The sequence below is a fragment of the Acanthochromis polyacanthus genome, chromosome 10, assembly GCF_021347895.1.
Source record: "Acanthochromis polyacanthus isolate Apoly-LR-REF ecotype Palm Island chromosome 10, KAUST_Apoly_ChrSc, whole genome shotgun sequence".
In the NCBI taxonomy this organism is placed as follows: domain Eukaryota; kingdom Metazoa; phylum Chordata; class Actinopteri; family Pomacentridae; genus Acanthochromis; species Acanthochromis polyacanthus.
Window position 1 is genome coordinate 36,037,858 of NC_067122.1, and position 22,573 is coordinate 36,060,430.

Genomic DNA, 22,573 nt, shown 5'->3' on the forward strand with positions numbered 1-22,573 from the left:
TTTACCAGCGAGCACAAACACTGGACTGTAGATGACTGGAGGAAGGTACTCTGGATGGACGAGTCCAAGTTTGAACTCTTCAGTCTGCATTGTCGTGTTTATGTCTGCAGGAAATCTGGAGAATGTTTTGATGTTAGATGCACTGACCCGTAGTGAAACACGGTGGAGATATGGTACGAAGGCATTAGGGCTCTCGCCAAAAACCAACAAGAAACAGACAAAGGCAGTTAAGGCACTTTTTTATCAGAAACAATCACCTCAGATCCATTATTTCTCTTCATACAACCTGATATGGAAACCACAAACATTTAAAACTTGATTTTACACACAAGGAATGCAGACTTCTATGACAATAGTCTTGCAAGTTTGAATACTCGCGCTGATGTATGTACAGTACAAAATGTCATCTTGCCCTGGGCTTAATGCCAATCTCACTTCTTAATAAGAGCAAAAAGGAAGTGTGAAGAATTAATTGGACATCTACTGGTATTACATCATAACAACAGCAGGAAAGAACCAAAGTATTTTACATAAACATTGCTTTCTGTAATTCTTTAACATTTTTTTCATTCCAATTGTTTTTTCTTATTGGGACATTAGTAACTGAACAGGGGATGGATATAGAGTTACAGAAGACTGCTTCAATATGGCTGGATTTATGGGGACCATGTTGATTATTGCTTAACATTTCTGCATTGTTTCTAAAAAATAATGTTTTACATAGTGTTGGGAAATACTACGCTTCTCTTCAGCCCTAGCGGAAAATAGCAACAAGACCTACAAATACCAACTACTGAACCTTAAACACTGTTGCTGCTACTAGGAACCATCAGGGGGAGGATTACTAACCATGATGAGGAATAGGACTCACTGATGCAGGGGGACCAACAGCTCCAGGCCTATTGGCCCTAAACTGGTTTGTGTTGATCTACCACAAACTTTGCTCTGGAGATTGCACTACATAAAATATAACAATACTTAAAAGGGGTCCTGCTTAAGTGCCAGATCTTGAGACCCTATGTTGTAGGATACAAGATCTTACTTTACAGTCAAACAGACATATTTGGTCATTCTTTTCTTTTAGTACAGTTTGAAAAGGTGGTTTATAAGTATACTGCTACTTATCAAATAGTAAAAAGGGCATTTGAGCAATATCAAAAAGAGCCCTGCTTTTTAGTGGCTGGAGGGGCATTTAAGGCAGGCTGAACTTGACACATAACAAATTTGCACCTTAGCTTGAAAGCTGTTGACAGACTGTCTTGCTAGCAGTAGTATTGCAGAGCAGAAAGCCTTTGCTAACTGAAGTGATATTTGCAGGTAATTTCCATGAGCTTTATTGTGCTGTAGCTGACTGACTAGTTGTTCAGTCTGCAAACTGATGCTAGCGGTGTCATTTTCCCTGGTGATGTCTCTCGGCTCAAATGTGGATATATTAGAAGAACAATCTGTAAAGAAAAAAATACCTTTCCACAGTCCCTAATTTTCAAAACAAAAGACTAGGATTTTAATTTCCATCAGGCATAAACTAATATGATTGAAAAACAATACATTTTAGACTTTAGGATTTTTAACAACTCTAATATAGAAGACGTCTTTTGGCACTTGACAGTTTAGAATGCACAGTGGTGATGAAGGCTCTGTTCTTGGCAAATTATTGCTTGCTGATATTTTGTAAAGGCACACCGTGTCCAACTTTTAATTCAACATGTTAAACATCAAATTATAGTTTGGGAAAAAGTTCTGCATTGCTGCAGCAGAAAACACTCTGTTAATGGCACTTGAGGACTTCCTCTCCTTAAGTTTACACTTGCTTTGGAACTGCAGGATTCTCATCAGCCTTAACTCATCAGGAAGCTACAACAGAGACAAGAAAATTTACAGTCATTAAACATGAAGGCACTATCCAAGCTATTTACAGCAGACAATACAGAGTGAACTGATATGAATGTGTCCCTCTGTTCCTACCTGTAAGGGTATCCATGGTACTTGGCTCTGAAAATGGACAACAGCCAGCTGAAGAACAGCATCACCAGGCCAATACCTGCTATGCACATTACTGACACACAAACAGAGACAGAAACACACACACAGACAAAGAGAGAGAGAGACTGAGTTACAGAAACATAGGTCAATCTTTTCAACACGTATTATCTCTTAAAGGATTCTATATGTAGATTTTCAGTTAAAATATATATTTTACATAGCAACACATATTTGTTGAATTTATCCTCTGCCAAAAGTTGTTTTGTAAGTTGCGAAAATGGCCACCTCAGACAGAGAAACTATGGCCACACTGAGCAGGGTGGAACTTCCAGTAGCATAATGTCTCTCAAGGTTATTTCAATATACACGGGGTCCTCGGTTTACGACGTCATCGACCTACGGCATTTTGTCATCACGTCGGAACTGGTTACATGGAACTAGCTGATGAGCGGAGCGGACAAATACCTCGTCACGCGGTGCTATAAGACAGATTTGTTTCCATTCTATAGTTGTACACCACCTTGGATTGTGCTACAACACTAACTTTTTGCTCTTCATTATGGCTCCCAGGCGTAAGTCAGACTCTTCTGATGGCATCACCATGGAAGTGAAATTAGGTATAATAAAACACTCAGAACAAAGCCAAACACCGACCAACATCGGCATTGTTAGATGAAGTTGTAAAAACAGGTCAATATATTGTAGTGATCCTCTGTGATGAATGAGTGAGACTTTATCTGGTTCTCTGGTCATTTATTGAACCTTCACACAGGCCACTGTGGGCTGTAGCCAACACCAGAACAATTACAAAAACCCCATAACTTAGCTCCAGAATTAGCCGCCGTTCCAGCTCTCTCTTATTTGATACACACACGCTACTGCTGACTGTCAGCCAATCAGAGGTGAGCTACCTAAACATGCCACATTTTAGGTAAATCTAGAACTGAACAACAAGACGACATGGTCATCAATATCCTCCGCCACATGTGATGTCTATGAGTCTACATCCAAAACAGTGATAAAGGGCCATAGCTCTGTTAAATATTATGGCACAGGTCTCATTTTTGAACTTGATCAAGGTGTCCATGGTGTGAAGCTACACACTAAATTTCGTAATCCTAGCTGTAATAGTTTCCGAGAAAAGCTGTCCCCTTCATGTCGGATGGAGGCCAAACCTATATCCCCCTTTGTCCACTTCGTGGAGGCGGGGGATAATAATCACTGAAACCTCGACATCAACAATATCAGTCCGTTACACTATTCTGCTATTTTCTTGTAAAATGATTCATACATGCATGAAAGTCGTTGGTATTCATGACTTTTCCAAAGAACTGATCATAACGTGATTCACAGAATGGCTTTATTTACATTTTTGCCATATCAGGATGCACATAAAGGCTTTGTTTATGTTTTTGCCATATTGTGATGCACGTAACGGTTTTGTTTACATTTTCGCCGGAGTTCCGTCTTATGGTGAAAATCTATCTATCGCACCTTTACTGATGTGTTATACCCTTAATCATTTAACACCCAGGTGATTACTGTTTAGTTATAAGACAGCTGTCAAGTCTGTCCCATGACAATGATCTCATGCCTGTGGAGTTTCTTATGTTCTTATTGGTCAGAAACTGGTGTCTCCTTAACACGATATAAGCCAAAATGTATTCAAGGACAACCCAATTTGACCATGGGCAGTCAACTTAAAAAAAATAACAATTTGACCTAACTCCCAATGCTAAAGCCTCTATTGGCTTTAGCTGATCCTTAGAATGCTTTTTGCACAACAAAGTCAGTGGACTTGATTCTTCATCGATTGCACATCAATAACTATACAAAGAAGTAGCTTCAGGTGGAAACGACAGAAGAATTCTTTCAGGATGCACATGGTTATTTAGCAACTATTTTAGATCGATGTAGAAGAAAAACTATCCTTCAACGAGGTGAAGGGAATAACACTGATCATCATGTTACAATGCAACATCCTGCTGAGGAATTTGGATCGTGCATTCATGTGGATGCTACTGTGACATGTACGACCCACATAAACATTGTTCCATACAAAACACTCATGCCGTTTCCAGTAGCTTTCTCCAGCAGGACAACGTGCCTTGGTTCACTGCCAAAAACTGATCAGGAACAACTCAAGTAACAAACTCCTTAAACAGTAATCTGACTGAGCATTCGCGGAATGCACCAGAATAAGTCCAACGCTACAGAGGTTCCAAACAACAGGACCCAAGGGATGTGCTTCCAGCATACCAATGCCAAATAACATAGGACACTCCTACAGCTCTCATGTTCACTTCCCAGCAAATCAGAGCTGTTCTGGTGGCACAAGGTAGATTCATGCAATACTAGGAAGGTGTTTTTAATATCGTCACTAATTGGTGCATGCTATGGGTGTTCCTTGGTTGGCACACAGAAAATAGTCTTAGTGAATGGTTATCACTTGGAAAAGTTCATGAAATGATCAAGAGTGATACAAAAAAGATGGAAAATGTGTGCGTGTGTGTGCATACTTTTCCTTTTTCCAATGTCCAGGTCAGAAGTAGCAGCCTCACACAGCAGCACTATCCCCATGGTAACCGCAGCGTCTGACAGTGACGTCAAGGTTTATACAAGCATGTCAGTCTACTACAGACTGAACTGTGCTATAAAAATAAGCAAAAAGGAGAAGTGAAGAACAGGATCAAACCTGATGCTTTGAGGAAACATTAAAAAGCTTTTACTTTGGGGATAAAGGGGATACGATTCACCACAGCAATACAAATCACTATGGATCACACCCCAAACACCATTCAAGCATGAAGTTAATAACACTGATTATATTGTGAGAACTGTAGATGTCAGAGTCTGGGAAACATTACATGGTAAGTGAATGCTTATTTTTGACATGTTGGAAAAATGGGCAAGTGTAGAGCAATGAGCCACTTTAATGAAGCATCTTCAAAAAGCGCATTTGACACTCAACATGTTCAGTCAGAGGTCTTACTAGCTGCTTTGAGTAACACAGAAGTCAGACATTTTCGCAACAGATTACTAAAAATTCTGCCAAAATTCGTTCTTTGTAGACAGTGTTAGTGCCTGAAACTGCCGGGCACCTTCAGAGATCTTGTAGAGTCCATGCCTCACCAAACCGGAGATGTTTGGGTGGTGCATAAAGAACCTCCAGCAAATAGATAAGAGGTCACACTGTTTTGTCTCACCAGTTTGCTGTCTGGACTTTTTTTTATCCGTGCATTTCAAAAGACATCAACAGAGATAAGACTTCTGCTTTAGCATTCATTGTTTTGTGAGAGTATACACACAGCTGAAGGATACTGAAGAGTAGGATGATGTGTGTCTCTGCCACAAACTGGGCCTGACTGCTACCGTGGATGTAACTCTGAAAACACAGATAGTTCATACATTAGTAGACTGGGCCAAATACAATTATTTTTTTCTGGAAAGTAGCACAACACAATGAAAATAACATTGAGCATCTTATAAGACCAATGGTGTATCAGAGTAGCATGTTCCTCTACAGAAAGTGTTGAAATATGGGTTACATGTAGCCTTAAGTCTTTTCAGTTTGTTTATTATGAGCTTTTCAGATTAGGACAACATTAAACTATGTGGTTAGTCAAGTTTAACCGTATTGAATTTCTGAAGGCTCATGTAATGTGTTTTGCTGCCAAAAAACATAAAGTCGTGATAGCTGAAAGCAAGCACAGCTTCTCTCAGTCTACTGCAAGAAAATCTGTCCAGCAGCTATCATCAATGGTGAGCTCAAAAAGAAAGAGCTGCGTAAAATGAAGAACTGGATGTAGAAAAATTCTGAGCAATTTCTGAACAGGACAGAAAAGAGTGTGAGCCTGTGACTGACAGATGACATACACTCCATGATTAACAAGGAAAAGACTTTCAGAATCAGAACTCATTGTTAAAAGTATTTCAAGAAAACTATCCCAACAGGATGAACTTCAAAGTGTTTCCTATCTTGGTAGTCTTTTAACCAAACACAGACATTGGCAGGATGCATTCTTTTAGAACTGTAGTCATCTTATATTTGGGCCAGTATGGTACATTGTGAGTTATGGAGTTACTTTCTTTAAACCAAAACGTGGCCTTTCAGTTTGATTAGATACTTCATTCCTCCCTGTTGAGAAATTCACAGGCTCCAGCAGGATCTACACATGAAAGATAAAATGCTTGCAAAATACAATAAAGGAAAATATAAGTTAAAAGTCCGGTATGGTGCAGGATATATAGTTTAAGATCAGCGCTTCCTCTAGGATTTTCTGCAGCATTGGCGGCAGGCTCTCTGGGGAGCACCGCTGCGGAATGAATGTAGAGGAAACACTGAAGGTGCATGGTGATCAGTGTGTTGTACAGTTCCTAACTTCATTTCCCCCACCGAGTGGAGCTGAAGAGCCACATGGCTAAAGGGAGGAAGGATCTCCTCAGTCCATCAGTAGAGCAGGACAGTGGCAGCAGCCTATCACTGAAGCTGCTCTCGGCTTGGAGATGATGCCATGCAGTGGGTTGTCCATGATTGATAGGAGCCTGTTCAGCTTCCATCGCTCTGACATAGACGCACGACTGTCCAGTTCTGAGCCACAGAGACTGCCTTTCTCACCAGTTTGTGCAGATGTGTGGCGTCCCTCTTGTTAATGCTGCCCCCTCCCCAGCCCTCCCCATTCCTCCAGTCTGATAGAACGTCTGCAGCAGCTTTCTGCAGCTGTTGAAGGATGCCAGTCTGAAGAAGTACAACAGGCTTTGTCCTCTCCTCCACAGAGCACCTGTGATGGCAGTCCAGTCAGGTTTGTTGTCCAACTGTACTCCCAGGTATTTACAGGTCTGTACAACCTCTACACAGTCCCCATTGATGGTCACAGGCTCAAGGTGCAGTCTGGGCCTCCTGAAGTTTACCACCATCTCTTTGGTCCTGGTGGTGTTGAGGTGCAGATGGTTGGAGTCACACTATGTCACAAAGTCCTGGATCAGTTTCCTGTACTCCTCCTCCTGTCCACTCTTTATACAGCACGCGATAGCAGTGTCTTCCACAAACTTTTGCACGTGGCAGGACTCAGAGTTGTCTTTGAAGTCCCACGTGGACAGGGAGGACCAGAGAAAGCACAGTCCACTGTGGCGCTTTGGTGCTGCTGACCAAAGTGTCAGACCTGCAGTCTCTCAGTCATACATACTGAGGTCCACTTGTCAGGTAGTCTGTTTTTCATGCCAGCAAGTATGAGCCTACTGCTAGCCTACTTCATCTCTGTCAGTTTGTCCCTGAACAGCTGAGGCTGGATGGTAGTACAGATGCTGGGAAAGTCCAAAAATGTGATTCTCCCAGCACTGCTGCCCCTGCCTACGTGAGAGCGGGATCAGTGTATCATGTAGACAGCGGCGAAGATGCATTGTAGAGCGTTTCCAACTCCATGGGGCAGGCCTTCATCAGTTGTGGATATACTTCATCTGGACCCGCTGCCTTGTTGGGATGTGGCCTCCTCAGCTCTCTGCACACCTGGGCTGCTGTGATCTTGGGTGGAGAAACGTTCTCCATTGTACTCGCGTCCGCACAGGGGTGGGTGAGGGGTGCAGTCATCTAGGGTGAGAGCGAGTTAGGGAGGTTGAACCTGTTGAAGTTGTTCAACTGGTTTGCTCTTCCCACATCTCCTTCAGTGGTGTCTTCCCTCGTCGAGCGCCAGCTGGTGATGATCTTCATCCCGTCCCACACCTCATTCATGCTGTTATTCTGCAGCTTCTGCTTCAGCTTCCTTCTATATCTCTCCTTCACCTCCCATGCACTTTAGCTCCTACTGATCATCATCTTTAAAGGCCCTCTTCTTCTGGTTCAGAAGGTTCTTGATGTCACTCGTGATTCAGGGATTGTTGCTGTCATAGCAGCGTACAGTTCGTAGCAGAACAACAGCGTCCATACAAAAGTTAATTTAATCAGCAGTGCAGTTTACAGTCGCCTTGATGTCCTCACTGTGGGATCCCTGCAGTACGTCCCAGTCTGTAGATTCAAAGCAGTCTCTCTGCTTTGCCTCAGGAGACTACTTCCTGAACGAGCGTGTGGTCGTGGGTAGCCTCCTCACTCTTGGTTTGGAGTGATGTAGCAGAATAAGGTTGTGGTCCAAAATCCGAGAGCAGAAATTTCTCAAGTATGAGGAGACACATTTAAACTGAACCAAAAGAAATTTGTGCAGCTATGAATTTCAAATTTTTGACTGCAGACGAACAGTTTTGAACATTAGTCAGTTGGTAGCAAAGCACAGGTTATTTGAGAGAGGGGGCACGGTTTGGAGGAAAAACTAATTTGAACATAAATTAATCAACAGTGCTATCAAACTGAAAGACCACACTTGATTAAACATGTGAAAGCAACTCCCTAGTGAGTGAGTGCATATTGTGAATTCTGTGATATTGCCTTACAACTTGTCCTGTGCTGGGGTTCTTGTGAGCATAAGGCGGTCCTCTGATGTGGTTCCACATCTGGCCTGAAGTCATGATGAGGACAAAGCACTGAAACACAAGGAAACACACACATACTTGCTGGGTATCCATTCTGTATTTGACTCTGCTTTTGCTTTCAGATAAAAGCATTCAAAAACAACACCAAATGATTTTGTTTTTTAGAAATTTGTACATACAATTATTTTTAAAAAATCACAATGCAGACATAAATGATAATGTAATGTCACACAAGTACCACAAAGAGTTGAGCCTAAGCAATGGTTAGTCCAGTTATCCAACACATTTTTGTCATTGTTTTTAGCCTGCTTCCAGGTTCTTTTCACTTCACTGAAACTGCATGTCCTGAAGGTAATGATCCTCTGCTTGCTTGGATTTGGATTCTAGCCCTACGCTTGTATTGCTTGATGCTGGTGTGCCCATCTCTCCTTATATTTTATATGTGTTTCACTCAGACTTCACTGTGCTGGTCCACCAATCATTCTGGGACCTGTGACTATCCTCAGGATCTTAATGCCTTGTTCAAGATGTTCTGGGTCTGGATCTCTATCGTCTTTTGAGTGCATGGTTACCTTGTTTCTTGATTTGCTCATGTTTCCCGCTAATTATGTAGTTTTGGGGGTTTCTAGGTCACCATGGTGAAAAATCCGATTTGAAAATTTATAGTTTTTATATTATAATTTCATAATAATATGAGCTAACTAATGGCTGGCTCATCAGGAAAAGACATTCCTCATCTGTTGCTCTTTCTGAGGTATTCATTTCTATTCTTAAATTCTTATCTAAATCATAGCACTGTTTGGATATGAATGACTTCAATTTTAGTTTTAATTTTGCTTCTGAATTCCAGTTATCAACTTTTGATTCACAGTCAAAATAGGTCACACCTTGTTTCGCTTTAACGGGAATATTTTACAGAACATTTGATAGCTGCCACTTGTCATGTGAAAACACTGAAAGACATTAGATGTGGAACATTGCCGACTACTGACTAGGGCTGGACTGAATATTCGGTAGTGACGGTGGTATGTGAATATTTATTTTGAGATCCGAATATTCAGACGATGACGTGCGACTAGTATTCGTCTCGTCAATTCGCCTGACGTGTCGTCCTTGTCATATGAATCTATCCCAATGTCCAACAACAACTCACAGTCACTGGTTCATTTATGTGGATGACTGGGTCAAAATCAAAGCCCAGAAAGCACAAGCCTTCACAGAACACAGCAACTCAGTGGATAACAACATCAAGTTCACAAAAGAAGAAGCTGCTTTTTTGGATGTGCACACTGAGGAGGATGGAAGTCTCAACATGTTTAAAGAAACGGTAAAAACTTTGTGTGTCTGACAAAATCAAAAGGGTTAGTTCCAGAGCAGAGGCTGTTGTACACCGTACAGATTGATTCAAGGTCCCATATTGTGCTGCTTTTCAGCAAATTAATGTCTCACATGCAGTTTTCAGTTCAAAATGTGGCTAGTGCGTTCATTTTACCATGACTCCGTACAACTCCTGGTTTCCTCCACCAGAGTCTGATAAGGGTCATGAAGTGCCGATGTGAGAACAACCACACCTCTGGAGAAGAGGAGATGGCATTCTTCACTGAGACGCCCTGACCTTTCTCTCTCCCTAACACACAGAACTTTCTTTACTGCAATGAACTGAACAGTTTTAAATGCTCAAAATGAAGAAATTCAGCATTACTAGAGTAATGATCTGTACTCAGTCTATGATACCAGGTTGATCAGGACCAGTATCAAAGAAGAACACATCATATGTGAAGTGTTTGTGGAAGATGGACACACAATACAGCAACACTCGCTTCTCTCTGTCACTACAATAAACGACACAGACACTCTTTACAGTTAGTTTTGGGCCTTTTTGACAGGTAAGTTGAGACACAGACAGGAAAGTAGAGTGAAGAATGAGGGGGAAGACCTGCAGCAAAGGGTCGAGAGCTGGAGTCAAACCCAAGCCAATCAGTTGAGCTATCCGGGCGCCTGACACATTATTCCAAGCGTATACTGTATGTAGAATTTCTAAGTCTCATTTTACTTGCGATTCAATATATGCTTGTGCCCTCAATTACATTAGAAGTTTACTTTCAAGTATCCTGAAATTCCAGTTTGTATGCACATTTACACTTTTTATATTTTCTCAGAAACAGCATATTTCTAACCCCTTATGTTTGAAACTGTCTGATTCACTATCCGGTGATATTTCACATCTGTGACCATCAAAGATATTTCTTAACCAGATTTGTACACTAAAAGTTAGTTCTAAAGGTATCTGACCTTCAAACTCTCCTGGACAGCAAAGTTCTACACCATCCCTTGGGAGGAACACATCCATGATTGGATAGATGCTGTTTTGAATTTGGCTCCAAAACTTTCTGTATAAAAAACAGTCACTGGAATGAAATGAGGACTGAAAAAGATGGCTTTAACTAAAAATGGCTTAAAACAAAAGGTGTAAAAACAGGTTCTTTAATGATGACTTAAACAAACACATGGATTCACTTTAAACTAAAGCTTGTTATTTTAGTATTTTTCCACACCTTTTCCATACAATTGTTAAGGATTCTCTTCTATAATTTAAGTTTGAATTTGTTTTCCTTTGTTTTATTTAAAGTTTGACTTCTTAAGTTAACTTTAATCATGCAGCAGTGGAAAGATTTTCTGTATAACTATGAGCATCGGCTCTTAGTGCTTTTACTTTGCCACACTTTTTTGCAATGCAAATGTGTCTAAGTCTATGTCAAAGTGTCTGTTTGTCTCTGTGTTCCTGAACCAACTCATCCAGCAGATCATCACTGCTACACATCCAGCCCCAGCCTCCCTCTTCCTCCTACAAGGGCTATATAAGGATCATTTTCCTTCTGCTAAATGGGTGAATTCACAAATTCTAATAAATAAATTCATCACATTTCTACCAACTGCTTCCAGTGACGATCACAGCTAATTAGTTTGTTCACTTGCATTCATTCATTCATTCATTCATTGCTGTTTTTTCCATCATTGTTCATAATATGTGTCTGTAGTATTAGAAAATAAATGTTTGTGCATAATTATCATCAATCCTGTTGTGTATTTCTTGATTTGGGGAACTGGAGGTCAGTGAAATCAGAACTGACGACTTTTATGAGACTGATCAATACGAGTAGATTTGATAAATTTATGATCATTCAACCTGAAATATTCTTGATAGAGGTCTCTCAGATTGGTCTAAGTTAAATATGTGTTTATGTTACGTAAAATAATAATTAAACTGGTGGTAAAAAAAAAAACAAAACACGTGTCTGGGACATTCATAGTTTTGACACAGTGGAAAAGATCATGTGTGCGTCTGAAACGGTTCTTAACCCTTTAAGCTTCAGTCAATTCCAGCCGTTTTCAGTACAAAAAAATCGCTAATATTCTATTTTTTAATTAAAAAAATTACGAAAAATACGGGGAATATTGGACGGGCATCGCGAGGTGCATTTCCTTGAAAACGACTGATTCGTGTCCGACTTCAGGACATGTTTTGGACAAAATAGTTTACTGGCTTGTGTTGTCTGGATGTAAAAGGTTGGATTATGGCCGTTTTTTGTGGAATATTTTCATCTGTGTGTAATAATGAACCCGGAAATGTGAGTCGAGCTGTGTATGTTGAAGCCGTGTATAGAGAACGGAAGGATGGATATTTGTTTTTGTCGGACAAATGTGTTTTTCTCACCCGCTGTGGTAATCACATCTGAAAGTGGTTTATACCGGCGGATTCATGAGAATCTAAGCTTTCCATCGGCGTATAGTGTTTGTATAATCGCGTTTGCAGCCGTCGGACGTTCTTGAAATTTCTATGCAAATTAGTAGGTGTACCGCCGGCAGGACACCTACTACGCACTGAAGTGCAAAGGGTTAATGCACCAGTGAATGTTGCAGTGTGTGGCAGGGACCCTATGAATTACTGCTGATGTGTAAGGTGGCCACTTTGATGGGGATGGTGTGTCTTATTATTATTATTTATTTACCTTTATTTATATTTAACCAGGAAGTCCCACTGAGATTAGACATCTCTTTTACAAGACAGACCAATGGAGCAGCCATCCAAAATGTAGAAGTTAGATAAATGCATATATGGTGTAGTTTTAGTTTTTAAAGGCGCACACTGTCATCTTTTTCAGTGTAACTCGTTTATCATCACTGCTTTTGGAGGACTACCTGCTGGTACCACCACCATGTACGTATCTGTGTAAAGCTGCAGAAGCATGTGTTGATTCTTGTTACCAGTGCAGAAAAGGCCCAGACGTTCTTGTTAAAGAGAAACTCCAAATTGTGTCTTCGTAGATACGCCAGTCCTCCGATCACTGCCAGGAGAAAGCCCAGCAGTAGAGGCCCCGCATAGTTGGGAGGACGGATGACACGAATCTGAAACAGACAAATGTGACTAAAATCATCAGAGGCACCCATTATCCTAGTGAGCAACAGCTCTGACTGAAGATTTATGTTGTCTACTGACCTGTACATCTGTCCTGTCTGCCACCCATCTAGCCAGTTGCTCAGCTGCAAAGCCTTTGACCTGCAGCTCATATGTATCAGACCTGCGAGGTTTTCCTTTGGATGGGAAGTGGAGGAAGGTCGGCGCAGAATTCATATTTAGCTGCAAACACATAAATACAGTCAAAACATTTTACATGTGCAGCAGTGGGGTTCAATGATACCTAGTTGCATCCATGACTGGTTAGATGCTGCTGTGAATTTGGCTCCAAAACTTTCTATATAGAGGAAAGCGACCGGTATGCAACTCAGCTTAAGAATTCGAACCAGGCTATTGAGAACAATGAGAAGATGGGAAGAAGGATTTTTGAAACTGGCTTTTTCATAAAAGTTAAACTAAAACAAAGGCTTAAAACTCTGATGGCTAAAAGAAATGCATTACTCAAACTAGGGCTTTGTTTTTCTATAATGCACTTAAAGTTTGACTTCTTAAATGAACTTTAATACTACAACAGTGTGAACATTTTCTTTATAACTATGAGCTTTGACTCTCAGTGTTTTTACTTCAGCACACTTTGCAATGCAAATTTGCCAAAGTTCCTTCTTGCCTCTGCGTTCCTGAACCAACTCATCCAGATCATCACAGCTACACATCCTGCAGCAGCCTTCCTCATACAAAGGCTACACAAGTATCATTTTCCTTCTCCTAAACAAAGGAATTTACAAATTACATCTGGTTTTCCAACTCTAGAGTGATTCTAACTCCATCACCTTTCTACCAGCTGTTTCCAGTGACGATCACAGTTCATTCGTTCCTTTAGCTGCATTTATTCATTCATTTATTCAACATGTTGTTGTTGTCATGTCATTGTTGTTTATTGTTTGTTCACAGTATTAGTTAATACATGCTTTTATAATTATCATCCGTTCAACAGTGTATTTCCTTTATTTGGGAACTAGAGGTCAATGAAATCAGAGTTTACAATTTTCATAATGAGACTAATCAATACAAGTACATTTGATCAATTAATGACTATTGACCCTGAACTATTCTTGATGAAGGTCTCTTAAGTGGTCTTCATAACATAGTGGTATCCCTAAACAAACGAGTGCACTTTGAATCATAAAGTGTAGTTTCTATCATTAGGTGTGCTGCATTCGACACATTTATCCTACATTATTGTTTGGTGCAGCGGTGTGAGGCCATTTCTGCAACATTTTGCAACGCTAAGTTGAGAATTTGTCCGAATGCAATTCTTTGGAGCCGAGTTAAATTACAGAAAGAAAGTGGTATTTTTATAAATGTTTACTATAATTATATTGAGGATATTTAGAAAACACATGTATAATCATAGGAACTTGGACAACAAGTAGCGTTTGCCTTGATTAAACCTTTAAATCCGTAACTTGTTAGACGGTACTGTTTGGGTGGGGTAAAACTGAGGCTACAAGTAGTATTTTGGATGAAATAATGTTTGAAACTATCACAACTTGGACACCAAGTTTTATTTTGTGTGAAAAACTCTTTGAGCAACCTATTAAAACTAAGTACTAAGTAGTAATCTGGGTGTAATCAGTTTATTCCTGTCCAATCAGAATCCTTTCCAACGCCCAAGCGTTACAGCGGAATTAAGAAAGGGGGAAAAAACGGGCGTTCCATGTAAACCTTAAATCGGAATTAATATTTCCATGTAAATACGAAGCACAAAACTTTTATTCCGAATGAGTTGATTTTGAATTCATAATTTTGAATTAAAAAAAACTTGATTTAACCGTGGCCTGTATCTACTGATTTTGGGGAGGCTTAACAACCACTATAACCTTGCATTTTAACTACGGTCTAAACAACATTGTACATTACACAGTAAATAACGCCCTTATAACAAGGAGTCGGTAACACTGATGTTATTGAACCCGTTCTAAAAACTCTGAACTGCAACTCAAAAATCAAGAATCAAGCAAAACAACATTAAACCTATTTTAGAGAGTTCTTTTTACTCTTGGAGATTGGATGAATCGTGTGCCAAGAGATAAGGACATATCTGTGCACCAACTAATGGGAGAACTAAGTCTAAATGACAGTTTATCCCCACCGTTAGCCAATCACATGTTTGAATTATATGTTTGTGTTTTATAACCAATCACATTTCACCAGACTGAATAAAATGTTTTGTTCATATCAGACTTTATCCTTTTCTGGAAATCTGTTCCAAACAGAAAACATCCTTGTACAAGATTCTTTTGAGACACCGACATTAGAAAATACATACGGGAAGCTTAATTGGAGAGAAGCAGTTTGTCTTCTATCTCAAAAAACAACCATGCTCAAAAAAAGCACTTCTGAAAACTACTGTCTGTACATCACAAAGGCAGGTAAGACTGTCATGAAAAAAACCCCCAGATATAAACAATATTAACACACAATGCCACCCTCACTAGGCCTAAACGTATTGATCATAGACTGAAGAAAAATTCTTCTGTTGTCTGACCAATCAAACCAGAAATTCTGGACATGTGTCTTGAGGGATAATGAGGTGAGGGACCAACTGGCTTGTTATCCGTAAACACCACAAAAGCCAGCGTGATGGAATGAGTTTACATGACATTGTGAAGCCTGAAGAAATCAGTAACACTGAACAAAGCTGAAAAGGTTTTGGAGAAACACATGCTGACAAGCAGAGAACATCTTTTCCAGGGAATATTTTTCTCATCTCAGCAAGATGACACTAAACTACATTGTGCAGATATTCCAATAGTGTGTCTTCATAGGTAAAGAGCCAGCTGAACTAGTCTGTCTGCTGTCCTGATCTGCAGCTAAATGAAGACATTCAGCATGAAAAGAAATGAAAAACAAAAGGTCCAAAACTGCTACAAAGCTGAAATCCTAAACCAAGCAAGAACAGAAAAAGAATTAGCTTTCAGAATTGCAGCAAATCGTCTCCTTAGTCCTAAAATACGTACAGAGTTTATGCCTCTTTCTCATTGTTTTTGAAATGTTTTGCTAACATCAAAATCAAAATGAGGAAATACTTCTCAAACAACAATAAAACTTCCCAGTTTTAACATTTTATCCATTGCCCTTGTATCATTTGAAATAAATGAAAAGAGGGTTTACATGATTTGCAAATATTTGCATTTTGTTTTAATCTACATTTTATGTAAATTGAGTTGTTTTTGCAAAACACTTAGATCTCTGTCATAGCCTTAAAAGTGCAGAGAATAAATAAATGCTCAATTTTAAAACTAAATTGTTCTCTTTTTGACTCAAACCATATGACATGACTGTGGGACTCTAATTAAAGACTAGATACTGTTCCAAAGCTAAAGGTGTACTGGTCAGCAAATGTTGGTGTTGTTTTCTTATGGATGGAAAAGTTACATAAAACAAAAAGACAATCTCCACTCTTGGAGCAAAAGAAGTTGTCTCACCATCTGAAACACATCTGATCCTTCATCAAAATCCACAGACGCAAAGAAGACTTTGTTAGTAAAGGCCGAGGAATAACGCCAGGAATTAGCCAGCACCTGGAACTCCTCATCAGCTTGTCTGGGGGAAAAGGATGCAAATAAATTCGTAAATCATAAATTCAGCAATATACGTTCCCATTGTTATTGCCTCTTACCTGCAGACCCCACATTGTCTCTGTGGTTGCAGCGCTGTGAACATGATGACCACTGAGTAGTTCCTGGGAGGAGCCTTCACAAAGCGACGAAACTTATCTCCATTCATTCTGATCACTGAACGCTTGGAGGCCCACTCCATCATCTGAGTCACCTTCTCTGACAGCAGAGTCTACACACGACACAGACAACAAGACCAAACGCCCTTCTAGTAAACAAACTGCTGGTGACACTTAAATAAAAGTCACTGAGGCTTTATGAACCTCAGAATGACTGTTTGATGCCAGTCCAACACCAAGTTAACAAGCAGTAAGTCGGTTTAGCACAAGTTATTAGTGCTTGTGAGTTAAGATCGAATTAATAACTTTGTTGAAAATTGCCTATCATTTACTGCGATACTTAATGAGCTAAAGCGTTGAGCACATTTCGAGTTACTGCTAGCTTAAGTTAGCAGAGACGACTGGCACGGAGTCGGACGACAGCCGGCTCTGCAAAAGTGACAAAAACTTTACCCAAACTTTCTGAACTTTCTGCACGTTGTGTTACTGAAGGCACATTACCTCCTTTTTCTTCTGTGCGTTAGCATGTTCATGGTAGAGAAGGACGGACAGGAGCAGCGAAAGTAAAACGTTCCTAAACATTCTGCTGAAAATCCACGCTACTGTCGACTGATCACAACTCTCCTGTCAGCTTCCCATTGGTCCGCTGTTTGTTCACCAGGAGCTACGTCATATCCGCTGTCTCAAGAAGCTTCCTGCTTTTTTTTTTTTTTTTTAAAGGGGACGGTGGGTACAGGCATGGTACAGGACGTTAACAGAGGAAACCAGCAGTCCTTTTGTGATGTACTTTCAGACGTTTTAGTAACAGACCCGTCTGAGATTTACTGCAGTTTACCAAAACATCAGACAAGAGCGCCGGCAGCAGCGGGGGGCGGAGACAAAGCCGCAGTCAACAGGAAGTTACCGAAACCACGTCAATGTGGTCACTGTGTGCTACACAGAGATATGTATAGATTATTGTGCTACACATAGAACGAGAAGTTAACCCTCCTGTTGTCTTCATTTATCGAAACCAAAAAATATTATTTTCTTGTCTGAAAAAAATCCAAAAATTCAGCAAAAAATTCCCCAAATATCTGAAAATTTGCAGAACCTTCAGAAAGAAAATTCCAAGTTTCCCTTAAAAGTTTTATTTAAAAAAATCCCCCAAATTTGAAAAAATAAATTCTTGTAAATGTTTTCAAAAAATGAGTAAAAATCTTCCAAAAAATCTTAAGAAATATCTTCAGGGATTACATATATGTCAGTAAAATTTCTAATATTTTCTTTAAGAACATCCCCCCTCCCTCCCCCCCAAAAAATCAACCAAATCCAGCAAATTTTGCACATTGCCTTTTTTCCACCAAAAATGTTCAAAGATTTCCCAAAAATGTAAAAAATTTTGATTTAAAAATTTAATTTCGCTGTGAAAGTTTTTTTTTTCCCCCCCACATTTTCAAACTTTAAAAAGGGTCAATTTTGACCCGCAGGACGACACGAAGGTTAAAGAAAGAAGGAGTTGAATTTCAACATTTTAAAATATGTTATTACACACCTTTACAGATATATTGGTGAAGAAATTGTTTGGTAACAATTTAGCCGGCAGATATCCACATACTAATGTTAGTACATCACCTGAGAATTATAGAGGAGGATACATTTTCTGGCAGGTGCAGTTAAAGCAGGCTGAAATTATGTGTCTCATAACATGTTCTGGTCAATCCTCCTGTATCATCACTTGTCTGTGTTGAGATTTTCTGAATGAATGCTATGAAGTTCTGATGATCCACAGAGGAGGAATTTTTTAAAAAATGCACAAATATCTAAAGATTAGATACCCTGTGGAAAGGGAAGTCCATCCATCCATTCTCTATACGCCGCTTTATTCTCACTAGGGTCGCAGGGGGGTACTGGAGTCTATCCCAGCTGAGTGGGACACCCTGGACAGGTCGGGAAGGTAAGTGACTTATAGTAACTGCTATTGTTGGCAGTGCTGCAGTAAGTTCATCAGAGCCTATAAGTCTGAAAAGTGAAATTGAATCTGGCACAATAGGTTGTTTGCAAATCCCATTAAAAAAATGAATAGATGTTTGGTTTATGTTCTTGTTTTAATGATAAAGGTCAGCCATTCCTTATTTTGTTAAATTCTTTTCGTTTAGTTGGCTCAAGCACTTTGCTCCTCTACATTTTGTGACCCTTTTCTATTGTTGCATGATGTTTAAGTTTTGAGTAAACAGTAAATTAAACATTACTTTTCCATATCCACTTTCTATATCTCATTCCTTGACTTGTGTTATCCCCATTTCTGTTTGTTTTTAAAGGGAAATAATTTCCAGTCACAAAGTGGCTTGAATCAACCTCACCTTTATCATATCTGAACATATTCAGAAGCAAAAACTTATCTGTAAATGTTATACTTATCTGTTTCCTGAAGTGTTTCTATGCCTCCTGTCACCTCAGAGGGAGGTGAGTACAGCAGCGTGCTTTAGGAACGCCATCACTGATATTTGTGTTAGAGTAATATTAGTTTTCTGATGAGGGGGGTAATTACACGGAACTTCCACCCTCCACATGAGAATTAACTAGTGGTCTGATGAAATCAAGCACTTTTTATATTAACGGATACCGTTTCTCCCTTCATTAGCCTCACAGCACATACATTAGACCACCACCCAGTGTGAAGTGTTTGCCACCGCTCCCGTAAATTAACACTACGGCTGATAACCAAATTTTTTTTATGTTTCTGTAATGGTTAATCCACCAGTGCAGCTCTTTAATCAAAATGATATCTTTGATGCTAAAATGTAATTATTGTTGTCCATGAATTTTCTAATTTACTGTTTTACAAAAAAAGCCTAAAAAATATTAAATCATTCTTTTTTGATTGAGATGCCAAATCACAGTTGTTTGAAGTACTAGAAGACAGAAGGAAGACCACTGCTGATCTTCAGTCAGAGATTAATGCTTCTAGATGAGAATCTGAGAAAGTCTCCAGAATGACCACAAGCAGACAACTGAAGGAACAAAATTTAAAGTGCTAAGAAACCACTATTTAGGCCTGCAAATATCCAGAAAAAGGCCAAAAAAAATTGCCAGGGAGCACAAACACTGAACTGGAGATGACTGGAAGAAGGTACTCTGGACAGACGGGTCCAAGTTGGAACATTTCGTCAGCATCATCGTATTTATGTCTGCAGAAAACCTGGAGAATGATTTGATGCATCACAGTGAAATGTGATGGAGATTCCATTATGGTATGGGGCTTCATTTGTGGAAATGGCATGGGAAAATGAATTAAAATCGATAGCATCGTATGAAGGTCTACCACATCATCTTGGTGCATCATGGAATCCCTTCTGGATTGAACCTGATTGGTCGTGGGTTCATTTACCAAGAAGACAACGACCCCAGTCATACTTAAAAGCTGTGAAGAGACGACTGGACCAAGAAAAAGGAATCTGGAGTGCTGGAACTGATGGGACTGGCCAAGTCAAAGTCCAGACAGGAATCATATTGAAGAGATCTGGGATTTATTGAATTCAAAAGTTTCATCCAAAGCAAGTCTCTGGGAAGAACTAGAAACTATCTGGAACTCAATAACAAGAGACCGTCGGAAAGGTCATAAAAACAATGGCAGCAAGAATGCAAGCTGTTACCAGGACCAAAGGAGGACATACAAAATATCACACTTTATGGGTAGTATGTGTGAATAAGGATTATTTAGTTGTTCTAGTTTATTAGTTGCCTAATAAATAAGAATACAATTTTTTTGTTTGAAACAAGTTTTTGACGGATTTGTAAAATATGTGTTTTCTATTTTTATTGCAGGTGGTCTAATAAATTTGTTCAGCACACAAACAGGAAGACATCTCAGATATCTCAGCCATGTTGACTGAAAGGTGTGTAATAAGAGAATGTGTTTGCGTGTACGCTGTAAGCTCAACTACTGCCTGAACCGGTGCTGCAGATGTGAACAGTGTTATAAAAGCACATCAGCCCTCTGGTTGTGTGGGTACAGTGTGTTTGGTGAGCAACACTTAAAGCCAACAGAAATTCAGTTTTTAAGGTCACCTTAAAACTTTATTCAGAATTTAAGCGCATCAGCTGAATAACAGTTACAATAATAACATTAAGTATTCAACTGAAATAATTTGTGAAAATCAGTGTGTGTCAGATCTATTAGGTTACATCTGTTATTTCTATTTACTGGGTGTAATGTATTCAAATGCATTTTAAACTATGTATGCTGCACGGATACTGCATATTTATAAGAATCTGGATGAATTAAGTTCTCTGATTTAATTTTAATGTTTAGTTAGTTAGCACACTGGGCAGTTGTCATTTACATAAGAACAAAACACATACAGGTGGGATACTTTAGTCAACTCAGATCACAGTAAGTCCACAGAAAAGATGCAAACATAATGGCACATATGAAAATGCTGGACTATTAACTTACTGAACATCATATGAAAAGTTCTAACTTATAGAACTTACACATATAACTTGTGATGCTAACACAGAACACATTGCAAAGATGTTTCATTTCATCATAACTGTATAACCAGTGTTTAGTCACTGTTCTGTATGAGCTGTCAGTAGCTCTAAAAACCATGACCTATAGCTATTACCATCTCCTTTAGGAGGGAAATGCTCTTTGCATCTGTGATTGACACACGTAAATATGAGTGTTAGACCAGGACATTGTATCACTTCTAACTTTCTTTCTGAGTGATGATTTGACATGGAAATACCGCTGAATTGACAGCACAGCTTCCATTACGGGATGGCAGGAGTAATCGTGTTATCTGAACAGCTTTTAATTTGCACCTGGAAATATTTAACAACCGCAAAACACAACAAAAATAGATGTTTAACATATTGGTCCATTAAAGCCAAATTAAAGCCAATGACAAAAATGTAGGAAGGAAAATTTGTCCAGCAGTCATTCTGATGTGCATGCCACAGTAATACTACCGCCACCAGGGGGTGCTATTGTCCAGGCCATGAGGTCCTGAGATTAAGGAGAATCAACACATCACAGGGTGCCAGACAGTAAACCCCTAACTCATTGAGTGCAGCCTTTCTTGGAGGTTCCTCTGCACCTGTCGAATCTCCCATCTCCTCTTCAGACTCAGTAAGTACAGTCCTTAGTAGAATAGCGGAGCCCACATTCAGACACAAGATGAGACATGCTTCTTTAACACTGCAGAAAGACAGAGAGAGAAGATTAATGCACAATAAACCAGAATGCCAAGTGAACCAAAGTCATCCATTTCTCATTGGCTTGTTATTGAATCATCTTTCTCAAAACTCCTCATACAATACAGATATTTGCTTCTGTTTTGTGTAGTTTTTTTGACTGCTGATCATTTCATCCAATCTGGTGTTATAATAGTAACATCAGTTCAAAAAATGCATACATGGTATGGGGGGAAAAGCTGAATGTTTCCAAATCACACCAGTGTAAGATGGAAACTTACAGGCTTCTGTTGCATTGGATGGCATGGTCCTTTGATACAACAAGACAGTATAGGCTTGTTTAGAAACAGCGCTACAGACTGGTAACAGGTATCACTTTCACTGTCTCAGAGAGAAGTTTCATCCCCTCAAATGTCTGCAAAATGTATTATGTTCACAACTGTTAAGGGCTGTTAAATTCTAAGATGCCTACATTTTTTTTGGGGGGGGGGCTATTCTTGTGGTACACTTTGCGTTCAAGTACAGTATATGCATTCCTAGGCTCATTAATTTGTAGGAAAATGTGCAATTATGATGCCTCCAACGCACACACACCCACACACCCCAACCATAAACACAAACACACACCAGCACACACACACATGCACACACTTACTGCTTAAAGAAGTTTTCAGGTCTTTTGCAGTAGTGGCCAAAGAGAGGAAACAGGTTTCTGGTCATGTCGAACTGAAGCTGAGCTGCCCCTCCATCACTGAAATGATTGCACAGGATCACCTGACAGAAACACATGAAAA

The 22,573-nt window shown here is 39.6% G+C and overlaps 2 protein-coding genes across 3 annotated transcripts in view; both read right to left on the reverse strand.

Annotated features, from left to right (window-relative positions):
* Nucleotides 1–222: 222 nt before the first annotated feature.
* On the reverse strand, nucleotides 223–17,248 carry LOC110969224 (magnesium transporter protein 1). The gene is made up of 10 exons (XM_022219274.2): nucleotides 17,100–17,248; nucleotides 16,542–16,711; nucleotides 16,348–16,465; nucleotides 12,941–13,081; nucleotides 12,709–12,849; nucleotides 8,404–8,493; nucleotides 5,305–5,368; nucleotides 4,503–4,577; nucleotides 1,966–2,056; nucleotides 223–1,854 (listed from the first exon to the last, which is right to left on the reverse strand). The coding sequence occupies exons 1-10, from the start codon at nucleotides 17,178–17,180 to the stop codon at nucleotides 1,839–1,841; spliced, it is 987 nt and encodes a 328-aa protein (XP_022074966.1). The 5' UTR covers nucleotides 17,181–17,248; the 3' UTR covers nucleotides 223–1,838.
* Nucleotides 17,249–20,085: 2,837 nt separating this feature from the next.
* The window catches only part of rint1 (RAD50 interactor 1), a 33,426-nt gene continuing 30,938 nt past the window's right edge, over nucleotides 20,086–22,573 (reverse strand). For both annotated transcript variants that reach the window (XM_051954063.1, XM_051954062.1), the window contains 2 exons: nucleotides 22,435–22,553; nucleotides 20,086–21,783 (listed from right to left, as the gene is read on the reverse strand). In XM_051954063.1, coding sequence (XP_051810023.1) covers nucleotides 21,570–21,783; nucleotides 22,435–22,553 — 333 coding nt within the window. In that variant the 3' untranslated portion in view covers nucleotides 20,086–21,569. The remainder of the gene's footprint in view (nucleotides 21,784–22,434; nucleotides 22,554–22,573) is intronic.